This window comes from Prionailurus bengalensis, chromosome D4 (genome assembly GCF_016509475.1).
Source record: "Prionailurus bengalensis isolate Pbe53 chromosome D4, Fcat_Pben_1.1_paternal_pri, whole genome shotgun sequence".
In the NCBI taxonomy this organism is placed as follows: Eukaryota; Metazoa; Chordata; class Mammalia; order Carnivora; family Felidae; genus Prionailurus; species Prionailurus bengalensis.
The window spans coordinates 86,030,592-86,044,346 of NC_057359.1; the positions used below are offsets into that span (position 1 = coordinate 86,030,592).

The window sequence follows — 13,755 nt, forward strand, 5'->3', positions numbered from 1 at the left end:
TTCCCCAAGGTCATCGACATCGTCTCTTATGTTTTTTCCCCCAGTAGTTTCACATTTTTGCTTTTTTACATTCATGGTGTGAATCCGCTTGTGTAACATAAGGTGGGAGGACCCCAGTTTCATCTTTCTCCCCACGGAGCCCGATGGTTCTAGCGCCGTGTACTGAAAAGACCCTCCCTGCCCCACTGACCCACCATCATGAAGCGAGTCCGGGCTCTCCCTTCTAATTTACCGAACCGTTTCTCCGTCTCTGCCCCAACACCAAACTGGGTGCGTTCCTACCATTTTGTGTGTTGTTCTGATATCTGGTAGGGCAAGGCCTGTACTGCCCCTCTTGACAACTGTCCTGGCGACTTCTTCCCTTTATTCTTCCATCAGGACGTTAAGACCAGCGTAAGTGACCAGGCGGTGGTCAGGCAGCATTGAACACCACACCGCTGGCAGTTTCGAGCTCAGAATTGATGTGCCCAGCTTTTCATTTTTTCAAACACTCACGAAGCTGTACAGGGGTTGGATTTTAGAGGATCCGTCAGGAGGTAGAAGGAGGTCGTGTGGGGACCCAGCCCACGTGGTGACAGGAGAGATGGGTATGGAGGGGATGTGCAGAATCTAGGGGCCTCGGTGATCATGTCTGGCAAGTAAAGAGGGGGTAAGAAGAGGAGAGGAGAGGCCGGTCACCGTCCGGGAGAAGCCAAGACGACCCCACACTCCAGGCCAGATGACTGAGTGTCCATGGTTGGAAATACAGGAGGAGGTTCCGGGTGTGACCTTCACGGAGCAGAACTCAGGGTACCTTAGGAATGTTCAGACAGAAGCATCCTGGGTGTATTGGTCTCGGGTTCAGAAAAGAGGGCTGTGGGACAAACTTAAGAGCCAAAACCAGACCCAAAGAGGGAAGTCTGCGTAGGAAACACCAACGCGAGAGCCAGGTGGAGGATAAGGAGCCCACAGAGGAGACAGAGTGACAGTGACCAAGAGGCACGGGGAGAGGCGGGAGTGAGACAGCACAGACAGCCGGGACGCAAGACGTTGCGAGGAGTGGCCACTAGCACCGGATGCCGCAGGCCGTAGGGAGAAGGTGTGAGGGTAGAGGCAGAGCTACGAGGAGCACAGTCCTCTGAGGAAATGCGACTGGCCAGGAGGAACACGGGGCCAAGGGCCTGTATTCCACAGAAAACGGGAGACGACGATGTATTTAAAGGCTGTGGAAGGGGCCGGAAAGAAAGGAGGTGATGGTGTGAATTCTCAGAGGGGACAGGCGGGACCGGGGAGGAGACGAGTGCCCGAGCCCCAGGCCCTACAGGAAGGCACGTGTGGATGGAGCACATGTGACAGTTGCAAGGCTGGAGCTGGCAGCCACAGTTTTCTCGTGGAGGTGGAGAGTGGTGTCTCTCGAAAGGGAGGGGGCTTGAGGAGAGAGGGATTGGTGGTGGGGCGCAGGGAGCTGAGGGAGGAGGTGTGTGTGCACGGTGGGGGTGTGGAGGGGAGGCAGGGGTGAGAACCCAACAGCTGGGAGCCGGAAGCCCGCGCTCCGGGTGATGTGAGTTCCCGCCTCATGAACCTTCCGGAGGGCCAGAAGGGACCTAGACTTCCTGTGGCGACAGGCTGGGAACAGGGCTCATTAGTTTGGACTTTATGAGGATGATCCAAGCATGCTGGAGAACCAGGGAACCCTTCGGTCCCTTGTGCACCTATGGCGTCTTGGGGTGGAAGATCTGAAGCCCTGGGTGGGCCTCGGGCCTCACAGGCTCTCCAGAAAAGTGTCTCCATGTGTGCGTTTGACATGGTCGAGCTCCTTTGTGGAAGCCCTGGTTCCCATGTCCAGTGTTTGTCCCAGGCAGCTGTGGCTAGGCTAGCACCTGCGGTCACCTCCCTTAAAGTTGTCTCTTCCCAAGCCACCGAAATGAAAGTACAATAGTGGTCGGGGCCACGGCCCTCAAAATCTAGCCACGGACATGAAGGATTCTGCCTCAGTCTCTGCATCCGGCACTCAGTGTGGTTGGTGGCCCTGGCCTCCCGGCTCTCATGACCTTCCAGTGACCCCGTGCATAGGGCTGAGAAGGACATGGTAACAGTTGTCAGAATGAAACAAGTAGAAGTGCCACCTGTGAAATTCTAGGTACATGACCTTATGACCTCCCAGCCACCTGCAAGGTGAGTTAAGTTACTCCCGCTTTTCAGATGAGGAACCCGAGGCTCAGGGAACAAGTTAAGTAACCTGTCCAAGGTCACCAGGCAGTAACTGATAGGCCTGGGGTCTCAACCCCTGCCTCCCTAGCCCTGCCCTACCTCGGTAAATCCCCCGCCTCCTCTGAGAAGCCCTCCTTCCATTTTTGGTTGAGTGAACAGGCAGAGAAGGACGCAGGGCCAGGTCACTGGACTTGGACTCAGAAGATGGGCCGTGAAGTCCCAATTCTGTCGCCCAACTGGGTGGCCCTGGATAAGTGTTGCCACGGGGAAACCAGGCCAGGCTGCCTGTCCCCACATCCACCCCATCTCCATCCGCACATTCTCCCTCCCCCGTGTTAGCCGGTGGCACTGCCTGGTCAGGGGGCACCATGCAGAGCAGGATGCTGGGCACCTTAACAGTCGGTTCAGAGGCTAGTTATACTGCCAGTGAGGGCTCAGTGTCTCCTGAGTAGAAAGCCACCAGGCCTGTGTGAACCTGACCCCACTACAGCAGCCAGGCCAGGTACCTGACCCCTCCCGGAGCCACCTCCTCTGGGCTTCCCCAGCCCAGCTTCACCCCCACCCCCATCACTCTCTCTCTCCTGTTCACAGGCCCCTCCACTGGCTCCAGTTCCGCGAGGTTCAGCCGGCGGCCCACCTGTCCCGACGCGTCTGTTGCTGGCAGCCTCCCCACACCCCCTGTCCCGAGACACCGGAAGAGCCACAGCCTGGGAAACAAGTGGGTGACTGAGCGAGCCCCCCCCCACCGTGGGCTCCAGGGCTGCTGGGACTGCTTGGCTACTGGGAGCCGCCTTGTCCATCTGATGCGTGCTCTTGGTATCCCTGGCTGACGGCCTCTCCTCAGGCTGGCACAGGCTCGGGGAGAGCCGGGGAGGGGCAGGGGAGCGGTCCCGGCTGCGGCAGCACGGCCTGTGTCCTGGTGACAGGGATCACTGGCTCAGGAGCCAATGGAAGAGGCCTACAGGGAAGTGCAGGGCAGCAATGGTTGGATTCCAGAAAGTTTGCCAAGCTCGGTTAGTGCCTCCCTTGCGGAAAGCTCCAGAGCCCAGTGGAGACCGTGACTGTCATCCAGAGCATCACTCAGTGTCTCGAGGCATCTGCCTGCGTTGGGACTCAGAGTCTCTGCTTGCCCATTGCTTCAGAAAGCCTGCAGAGCAGTGAACCTGCCACTGGTTCACCCAGCCCTGTGGGACTGACAGCTCGGGGACATGTATGGACCTCAGCGTGGCTGGGGGCAGCCATGCCCATGTCCCCAGGGTATTGGGCACAGGCCCTCAAACCAGTTGGATCCCTCCTCCCTCAGTTCTTTCCTCCCTCCATCCCTCCCTTCCTTCCTTTCTTCCACCACCAAAACACGAGCCTCGGCCAGCTCAGGCTGGCCCTGGAGTCACTCATAGGCTGGAGGGGAAAAGGGTTGCTGTCTGAGGGTTTAGCGCTTGCTCCGTGTTAGATACTCTGCTACATGCCTGCCAGGCATTATGTCACTGAGCCCCTGCAGGCCTCCGAGGTAGGGGCTGTATCATATACATTGTAAGATGAGTCCTATGAGGTTCAATGGGGTGAAGCACCTTGCAATGGTGAGTAAGGTTGGAACAAGGATTTGGACCAGACGTGTGACTCCAGAACCAGGCATGCTGCCCACAGGGCCACTCTGCCCCTTCACTCGTGTGGCGCCATGGTTCACAAGCACGATCCACTCACATGAGCCTTATAATCGTCCTGAGAAACAGGCAGGGCAAGTATCCATAGTCCCCATTTGACAGATGGAGAAACTGAGGCTCAGAGAAAGGATGTGACTTGCCCAAGGTCACGCCATGAGATAGGGCCGAGCCTGGACTTGCACCGTGGTTCTGGGTGGCCGCCTTTTTCCTCCGGCTGCACCATCTGCTCAGGACCCCAGGGCAGGTATACTCACTGTGACTCCACAGATAAGGAGCTCTGCCTTCTTTCTTCCTTTCCGTTTTCCAGTATGATGTGTCAGTTGAGTGTAGTTGAGAGTAAAAGTGCGACATTCCCATCGGAGAAAGCGAGACACCTGCTGGACGACAGTGTCCTAGAGTCTCGCAGCCCCCGCAGGGGCCTCGCCCTCACCTCCTCCTCTGCCGTCACCAATGGACTCTCCCTAGGTAAGCGTCTCCGGCCTGCACACGACAGTGCGGTGTGTGCTCCGTGTCTGTCTCTGTCACTGTGCAGCGCCCGGTGGCCCCTCACCCTCTGCAGAAAGGGCTCCCCTACAGGAGTCGCCAGAGCCAGGAGGGCTTTGCTTCCCCATCTCCAGGGCTTCACAAAGTGACCTGGGTTTGTCCTCGTCCTGCCGGTAGCCCTGAGCGCGGCAGGCAGGTGGAAGGAAGCCGGACGCACACCCGAGACCCGCTGTCATTGGTTGGCAACTGCGAGAGCCTGGCCGCGGCCCCAGCGGGGCTTCTGTCCTGGGGGAGCCACAAGGCCCAGCGTGCAGAGCCAAGCGGGGGGAGCTGCCGGGGACAGCAGCTGGGTGGGCCACCGGGTTCTCTCACTCGTGTACTTGTCTTCACACTGAGAAGCCAGAGTTAGGGAGGATGAAAAATTGATCTTCGGGGATAAAATTGCATGTCTGAGCTTCAGCCAGAAATGGTACTTATGTCAGCGGAAGGAACAGAGACAGAACTGCCGAGGCTGGGGTGGAGAGAGGTTGGAGGCAGAGCTGAGAACACTGTTGAGCTCTGGTCACAGGCCTGTCACCCTGCGGTGCCCAGGTCACCTGTCATTACTACCATCAGACAAGTACTGTCACTGGCTGTGTCCTTTCAGTGTGCCTGTGCTTCCGTAGTCTGTGTGTCTGCGTGTCTGTCTGGGAGCCCTCCCAGGGCTGGGGGTGGCTTAGTTGCCGGGCTGGGGGTTTGATCCGGTGCGGTCTGCAGGGTGGGGGGCCCATGAGCACTGGGAGGAAGGGGGAGGAAGGGGAAGGGCGGGAATCACCTGTCACACGTCCCAGTCTCTGAGGCAGTGTCCCTACAGGGGCAGTCATCTCCCACCCCCCGGAAGGGCTGTGATGAGCAAAGTCGGCACCTGCCTTCTCACCTGGTGGGAAGTTATCCTAATTGGACCCAGTCAGGGCTTTACAACAGCTTAGGACAGTGCAGGCTGTGGTTCGTAGGTGTCAGTGTATTGGGGAGAATTCTGGAGTCAGTATGTTCAGGAAAGGCTGGGCTGCACCAGGTAAGCAGATCCGTTCTGAGAGACTAGAGTATGCTGATGAGCATTATGGATCTCTCCAGAAAGGCAGTAGAGTCTGCAGGTCCCCACAGCCTGGTCATGGAACCCTTTCCTCGGAACGTCTTGGAATGGGATGGGGGTGAAGTTCTGAGGAACCATTTTGGGAAGTGCCAGACCCAGAGCATTCAGCTGGGCAGCTGAGTTTTCCATCCAGGAAAACTTTCTGAGCTGTGCCTGTAACCCCCAGGCCTTGCTATTCCTGAGACAGAAAAGGGACTCAGGCACAGTGCTGTCCGGTATCCAGGCAGATCACCAGGTGGTTGGTCCTCAGCCCCTCTTCTTGGGAAACTCAGATATCTTTCTGTCTGGAGCCGAAAGCCCCGGGAGTGAACTGCGATGTGCGCATGTGCCCTGTCTGGAGACCTTTCCACCCGGTGACTCCCAAGGGGCCCGAGACCTCCTCCCTCCTCCTCTCCGGCTGGCCCGCCTTAGTGCCAGCAGCCAGCCCAGGCAGAGAGCTGAGCCGAGGCACCTCCGGGTCCTGAGAGAGCTCACAGAGGCATTCGGCGGTGTGCAGTGACAGGTGTCCTTGTGGCTGCAGCCGGGCCTTGGAGAGCCGGTGTCCCGGTCCACCCCAGAGGAGCAGCCTGGGGGAGGTGGAGCCCGTCTCTTGTGTATGCTGGCCAGGAGGTGAAGGGGCGCTCCCTGGAGGCTTCTGTCTAATGCCAGGCAGCTTCTCTGTGACCATTTGGGAGGAAGGAGGTGCTCATTTGGCCCCTGTCCTCACTAGGTGAGGCTTGTTCTAGCACTGGTGTCACTTGGGCCAGGAGGGAGGTGGTGATGGGGCCAGGCCAGGCCAACACAGAGGCCGAGGGACACAGAGCCTGGGGGGCCAGTGGGCAGGTAGCTGCCGCCTTCAGCGGGGCAGGGGGAAGGGAGTGGAGGGCTTACCGGGAACGGCGGGAGGGGCTGGTTCTTTGACGCTCCCAGGAGAGGGAGTCAGAAATAGCAGCAAAGCCCCAAGTCATACGGAGGCCCACAGGGTCAGAAAGCTGTTCGTCTGGCACTTCTGTGGAGCTCAGGGGCCCTGGGCCTGCTGACCCAGGAGAACAGACTCCTCCGGGGTTGGCCACTCTTCCGCGAGGCCGCCACGCTCATTGATCTGTGTTCCTTTTCCAGGCAGTAGTGAGAGCTCAGAGTTTAGTGAAGAGATGTCTTCAGGGCTGGAAAGGTGAGTGTGGCCTCAGCTCGGCCTCCCTCCCAGGGCGGCGCTCAGGGCTCCGGGCAGGGACCAGCCCCCACCCCTTCCGCCCCTCACTGGCTGCTCCTTGGGTCAGCTCGGGGCCCAGGGGCAGGCCCCCTCGGCGTGGGAGGTAGAAGAGCAGGATGGGCAGGGGGCAGGGGTCCCGGCCCATGCTCTGAGCAGCCCCACTCATCTTCCGGTCCAGAGCTAGCCCAGACGCCTGAGGCCAGTAGCTCTTCCTCAGGCCGAGCTGCAGGGGAGAACCTGCGAGCAGATTTGGTCTGAAATGTGGGTTCTTAAAACCAGACTCCTGAGATGGGCCTGGTGTGGAGATGGGCCCGTGGCTCCGCCTGGTGGGGTCTGAGAGTGTTACACCCGCAAGGCCTCGGCTTTGGGCTGACACCCGCCCCGCTGGGCACTGGTGACAGCGAGTGGATCCCAGCCCCGGGTTTGGCTCCCTGTGGTGAGCCCTTCTGCCCCGGGAGTGGGGCCTCCTGCTCGGGAAGCCACTCACCCCACACGCTGATGCTTTCTCTGCCGGGCACCAGGGGGGCCCCGGGAAGACAGAGATCCTGAGTGGGGAGCTCCCACGGCGGCGGCTCCGCCGGAAGTGAGGGGCGTCGTGGTGACTGGAGGTCTGAGGGGATGGCAGGGAGAAATCCACCGACACCGAATGCTACAGAGAGGCAGGTCCACACCGTCCTTCACAGTAGCCCCTCCACCAGCGTGCGGGGCCCGTGCGCACAGAGGGACACACACACGCCCACACTTACACGCACAGTCTCCCACACGCGTGCGCACACACATGCATCCATACGTGTGCTCTCGCATGTGTGGGTATATGTACACGTGTACGGTCACACACAGCTCACACACACACACACACACACACACACACACACACACCTCACAGGGTCCTCACTCCTCATTCCTCCGGGGGTGCTGACGCCTCCTGTCTCACCAGCCCCCACAATCATAAAACGGCCAGAGAGGAGGAGGTGAACCCACCCAGCGAGTCCTCACAGGGCAGAGAGATGTAAATGATAAGCCAGGAGTGACTTCCGTTGAGCATTCCCTGTGGGTCAGACGCTGTCTCGGCCCCACCGAATCCTCAAGCACTTCTGCACGGTGGTTATCCGTAGTGTCCCTGTTTTACACCTGTGGCCAGCAAGGCTCAGGGAGGTGAAGTGACTTGTCCGGCTTCCCGCTCCTCTGGTAGGGCAGAGCCGGCCCAGGTCCGCATCCTCCTGACCGCCGAGCCCACCTCTTCACTGCTATGCTCCCGGCCTGGTCCAGAGGGCCACTGTGACAGCTACAGGGACTGGCCCCACGTCAGTCAGTCGGTTGGTCGGTCCATCTGTCCTTGGGAAACCCTGGACGGAAGGCCACCAGCCCTCGGAACCTGCCCCCTCTGCCCTTGCTGTGGGACCTCTGGAGGGATGTTTGCTCTGTTCTTGCTTGGGTCGCTCGGGCGAATGGTCCCCCCTGCCCTCGCCCTGAGGCCGGCCCAGCAGTGGAGATGAGAACCAGACAGGGTCTAGGGCAGACTCCACATCTGATGAGCAAAATTTTGGCTTTTGTCAACATCAGTCAGGGGACTCCTAGGGAGACCCTGAGGAAGGGGGCTTACAGGCAAGCCAGTGTCCCCTGGCCACAGGCCAGTGAGGGGACACCGAGTGGGGAATGCAGTCATGGTGCCAGGATCCTAAATATCATCCAGACTTGAACTTATTCACTGGTTCGTTCATTCCCTCATTCACTCACTCATTCATTCATTGAGTAGCTGTTTATTAAGCCACTGCATCCTGCCAGGCACCCTGCTAGTCACTGAGGGCAGCAGGTGTGGATCCTAAGGAGCACCCGTGACCCAGACTGGAGCCACCAGAAGGGAAGACAGTGAGAGAATTCCTGCCCCCGGGAGAGGATGCTGTACTTAATCAGTAGCGAACCCTGTAAGGCGCAGCATTTCTCTTTTTTCTCTTTCACTTAGAATTTGGCATTCGATTTCCCATCCATCATAATGTTCGTAGTAGGTGCTTTGGGGGCAGGACCTCCAGCAAGCGCCGGTCTCCCAGCTGGCTCAGCCAGGCAGATGCCCAGGCCTGGGAGCCCGCAGGGAGAACGTCCTGTTTCTCATTCTCTGGGGACCCAGCTCTGGGATCCTAGCCCGATGAAGGAGACAGGAGACCACTTGCTTTGGAAGGTGCCTGTGGGGCTGGGATGAGCCCTCCAGCGTGAGACCCACGCTGCACCCTGGCCTCCACCTCCTGCGGCCTGGCCTCCAGTCTGCTTTTCCATCCTGCACTAGCCTCTTTCCACGTCCACCGGAAAGAATCCGCTCCCTCAAATGCATGCGAGCATTTTAGACTTTGGTGAAGACCCGGATGGGAGAGTTGGAGGGGAGAGTCTGTCTCACGCTCTTTGAAAATCTTCATCAAACGCCACTCTTTTCCACACAGTTCAGTGGCCACAGTTCACTTTGCCAACGGGCCTCCCTTCTTCCTAACCTTCACCCACACCGTGCTCAGCCCCACTGGGTCCTCCCTTCACCCCCAGGCCACTTTGCTCCAGCTCTACAAAGGTGAGCAGATTCTCTCTTTCCCTGGAAGCCGGGGCCACGCTGCCTGGGCCCAGAGGCCGGTGTCTTCCCTAAAAGAACCTCCAGAACACTTTTCGGCTAAGTGGAGCTCCCCTTCTCGGAGACCCCACCAGTCCTGGCAGGTGTTGTAAGGACACAGCCTCCTCTACATCTTTGCACTCACGTGGGCCGAATCCACCTCGGAACCACAGCCAATGGTGCAGGAGAGGGCCGGCCCCGCGCAGAGGAATGGGGTGTGAGAGAGGAAAGGCGCCTGGCTTCTCCAGTCCCCAGAGGCCAGGCCGGGGCAGGGGCAGTACTTTGCCCCTCAGCCCTGAAGCTCAGCGGCCACAACTTTCACCTGCTTTGTCCACCAGGCCCCTGGCCCTGGTGGCAAGCTTGACCCAGGCCAGGAAGAGAAGTGGAGCCAAACACCAGCATGAAGGACAGGGAGGTCCCAGGCCAGTGGCCCCTCACCACCAGCACACACCCCTCAATTGATTTAGAGGCACATTTTAAGCACCCTTTATGTCACCGTGGACAGGCAGCCAGCAGGGTTCCTGTTGTCTGACCGAGCATGGGTTCGTTTGGCCTTGTCTTGCAACTTTGCCTTCCCTGAGATCACACACGTGGACATTTCAGCCTGGTGGCCCAGAGGCCATCCTCGAGTGGCAGCCAGAGCCCAGGCGGCACCCAGCGCTGTCCTCAAGCGGCCAGCATTGAAAAGCATCCATGGTGGAGCCCGCAAGAGTCCTGGGGACCCTGTGCACTGCTCTCTGTGGGGGTGGGCCAGGCGGAGGGATGGCGCCCCCACTGACCCTGTTCTTGCTAGGACTGTGGAGCCAGGGCAGAGGGGGTGAAGGGGACTTCCCGCTTCTTCTCCCATCCTGCTGTCCCTGCATCTGCCTTCGCAAGGTCACAGGGCCTGGGGGCTGAGTAGGGGTGGGAACAGACCAGCCATGAGGTGGCCAGACCAGAGAGGGGCTAGTTTGGCTGTTCTAAAGACCCTCCCCTATTTGGGGGGCCCAGAACAACCAGAGGCCAGAGTCCCTGTGGAGGGGAGTGAGGATGGGCCCCCTCCTCTCTTAAGACTCTACCTCCTGTCCCAACCTGCAGTTTTCTGGCCTCAGTGTCCTGGGCTGAGGACAAAAATGGAAGGAGGGCCCCAGATCACACTTTGCTTTCCCAAGGAAAGAAGGCAGGTGGCCCCAAAAGGGCATTTTCACCATGTACATAATTAACTGGAAAGTAGGGACTATGGACTAGCCCTAGGCTAGCTTTGAGCAAACCCCAGGCCTCTCAGAAATTCAAGAGGGTAGGGAATATTTTAGTCAGGCCCAGCAGTAAGAACTAAGAGGTGCTTCTTTTTATGCCTGATTTGGCAGTAAAGTAAGAATAAGAATATTAGCCTAAGAGTTGACAATTTTAGATGAAGTTTTTTAAAAGAGGAACAAAATGGGTGATAGAGGTACGTGTACCTACAAAAACACGTAATGTCCTTCATCTTGGTTCTCTCTGAGTCCTAGGGTCATCGAATGAATTTCTTTCCTTCATTTTTTCTCTCTCCAGATCTGCCACAGTGGGTACATGCCTTTTTTACACCCTGAAAAAAACTAACATTTAACTTTTAAAAAAAAAAGATACAATCAGAAACATTTACTGATTGGTTTTGAAGACGTAACATGTGAAAAGTATGGCACAAAGTCATTGCGAACCCCTCGGCCATCTGTTTTCTCTAGTCCCACATTGGCAGTGTGTGGAAAGGGTACTCTCGCGTGAGAGGCGGGCCAGATGTTTTTTGAGTTTGAGTTGCCATACTTTGATGCTTTTATGAGTTTCACTCAGTGTGTCCCTCTTGCCACAGGGGGTGGAAAGACGAGGAGGCAGAGGGGTCCTTGGGGGTCATAAGAGGAGAGTGTGACAGCCTCTGGGGGGCAGAGCTGTTTCTCCTTCCCAGGGAGGTGATGGATAGAGGGGAGCTAGTCAGAGCTTAGAGTCCAGCGGGGTGACCCAAGGCAGACTGCGGGGTCAGGGGTGGTTTCTGGTAGAGGCGATGGTTAAGCAGAAGCCCCAGAACTTTGGTGAAGAGGACCACAGTGGGCCCTCGAGAAGGGTGGTGGGATCGGAGGAGGCTGCGAGGCCTGACTCATGTGCCAGGATGAGAAAGGAGGTGGCCCAGGGATGCTTGGTATGTCTCTTAAGAGTCACTGCGGGAGAGGTGGGCTCCATGATGCATCCTGGTCTCTAAAGTTCTTAGCGTACCTCTGCATTGAAATATCATGATCTGGCTTCCAGACACTGCCAGCAGCGCCGGGAGGGGCCTGAGATCAGGACTGCTTGCTCTCAGTGACCTTGGGCATGGCTCTCAACCTCTGGGCCTGAGGAGCCTCAGCTCTACAGCGAGGATACTCACAGGAAATACTTAGCACACAGGTGGAGTTGCTATGTTTGGGAACTTACTTGGATGCTTTCATGAGTTTCCTTCAGTCTGTCCCTCTTGCCAGCGAGCCAGTGATCCGGGGGTCTAAGACTGGATGGGGTGAAGAGGAGAGTCCCCAAATGGCGGTTCAGCCATCATGGGATGGATGAACTGCAATGAAGACGAGTGTCCACCAGCCCTGGTTGGCCTCCAGGGTGACACTGAACTGTGGGGAGGACCCCTTTAAGAGGGTGCTGCAGACGGTTGGCCCCGCAAGTGCTCCAGGGTGTCGAAGAGGTTAGGTGATGCAGTTTTTCCCTGCGTGAGGTTTACTTGTTCTTTTTAGCTGGTGGAATCTTCCAGCATCCTTAGGGAGACCCCAGGAAAGTAGGGTCATGGCAGCAGATTCCTAAGTCTGCCACCCCCAAACCAGTTTTTAAAGACACCCCATTCCCCTCCTGAGAAGATCAAAGGGCTCTGGCAGATTTTGCCAAGGTACAGAGGTGCCTCTTGAGCCCCAAACTGCAGTGTTTTGAGACAGGGAGGCAGTCCTGGAGGTGAGGGGTGCCTTTAACTGAAGTGCAACATGAGAGTGGCTGTTCACAGGGTGACTTTCACAGAGGGCCTCACCGCTTCCTCTCACCTCCGTGGCTGAGGCCCAGGAATCCTCCAGGCCCGTGTCCCTCACCCACCCACCCCGTGGTCTGCTTCCCCCAGCCCCCGTCCGTCTTGTTCTGTACCCCCATTCCGCTGCTCTGCCTCCTGGGGCAACCCAGTGGGACAATGTCCCAAGCTTCTGATTTCAGTTTCCCCCCAAAAATGACATCTCTTGCCTCACTTTCAGCAGCAGACACTGAAGTCTGGAAAATGAGGCTCCACCCAGGAGCTCAGACCCCTTGGAGAGAGAACGGCTGGCAGTGGTCCCTGGGCCTTTTGCTTGACCTCGTCCTGGGGCCCTGGCAGATGAGGGCCAGGCCGTGCCCACTAGCTGCTGTGGCTTCCCAGATAGCTGAGAACTTTCCGCCCACGACCTCTCTGCCCGGTACCTACAACCCCTCAGACTCAGGTCCTAGAAAATGGGAGGACTCTCCGTCTTGTATCAGTCCATCTCCGTGCACATCTGCCACAGTCCCCTCTCTCCCCGCAGACCGATTTCTAGACTTCTCAGCTCACAGAGGGGAAGACGGACACCTCACAGCTCCCAGGTTTACACGTTATACCTTCATCCAGCCACAGAGCCTCACTTTCTGTGTCTCAAATCTGGTTCTGAGTTGTCATGAGAGAAAATCTGATTGGCCTGGCTTGGGTCAAGTGTTGTTTTATCCACTCAGTACGAGTAGATAAACATGCAGTATGGATATGGCTCCTAGGGACCCACTCAGATCAGGGACATTGCCCAGAGAAGAGTGAGTGAGTGAGTGAGTGAGTGACTCATAGGCAGTAAAAGGCCTTTAGCAAGTACGGCTAGAAGGGATGTCCTAGGGCCCAGCAGAACGCAGACTGGCGGCTTCCTCTCTGCAGATGAGGGTGGATCCTCAGCAAGAGGTTGGGATCGAGCTCTGGCCTAAGGGGATGGCTTCCCATTAAGGGTTTGCGGGTGCGGGTGGACGCTGTTGATGAACAGCATCTCCTGGGGCCCTTCCATAGGCAGATGCCTGCCTCAAGGGGCTCTGCGCGCTTGGGACAGAAGAATGGGCGGAGAAGCCTACTTCTGCTAAGACAAGATTACTGAGGCCCCAGTGTAATTATGATCCAGGACTTCTCCTGTTCCCCAACTTCCTAAACCAGCTTAGGACATTTAATCCCCACTATACCACCTAATGTGTACCTAGAAAACTATTGCGGAGGAGAGGCCTTTCAGACCTGCCTTGGCTAATCTGAATTCTCATGATGCTGTTGCCCCAAGTGGGACCCTGGTTGCTTCTACCTCAATAGCGCTACCCGCTCTCCCTCTTCCTAGTGCTGTGACCTTGGGCAAGTTACTCCATCTCTCCAAGCCTCAGATTCCTCATCTATAAGGTGGGGAGAAGAAGAGTGCTGCCTAACAGTGTTCCTGATTGTTAGGACAGAAAAATCACAGTGTGATTAGACAAGATAAGGAACAAATACTGCTTAGCACTTAGCACATTG

The 13,755-nt window shown here is 57.5% G+C and overlaps 1 protein-coding gene across 10 annotated transcripts in view; it reads left to right on the forward strand.

Moving 5' to 3' along the window:
- RALGPS1 (Ral GEF with PH domain and SH3 binding motif 1) overlaps positions 1 to 13,755 on the forward strand; it is a 275,337-nt gene that overhangs the window by 243,336 nt on the left and 18,246 nt on the right. For 6 of the 10 annotated variants that reach the window (XM_043566958.1, XM_043566963.1, XM_043566962.1 and 3 more), the window contains 3 exons: positions 2,782 to 2,908; positions 4,159 to 4,316; positions 6,565 to 6,616. In XM_043566958.1, the coding sequence (XP_043422893.1) occupies positions 2,782 to 2,908; positions 4,159 to 4,316; positions 6,565 to 6,616 (337 nt within the window). The remainder of the gene's footprint in view (positions 1 to 2,781; positions 2,909 to 4,158; positions 4,317 to 6,564; positions 6,617 to 13,755) is intronic. The other 4 variants (XM_043566967.1, XM_043566966.1, XM_043566968.1 and 1 more) reach the window with 1 other exon arrangement.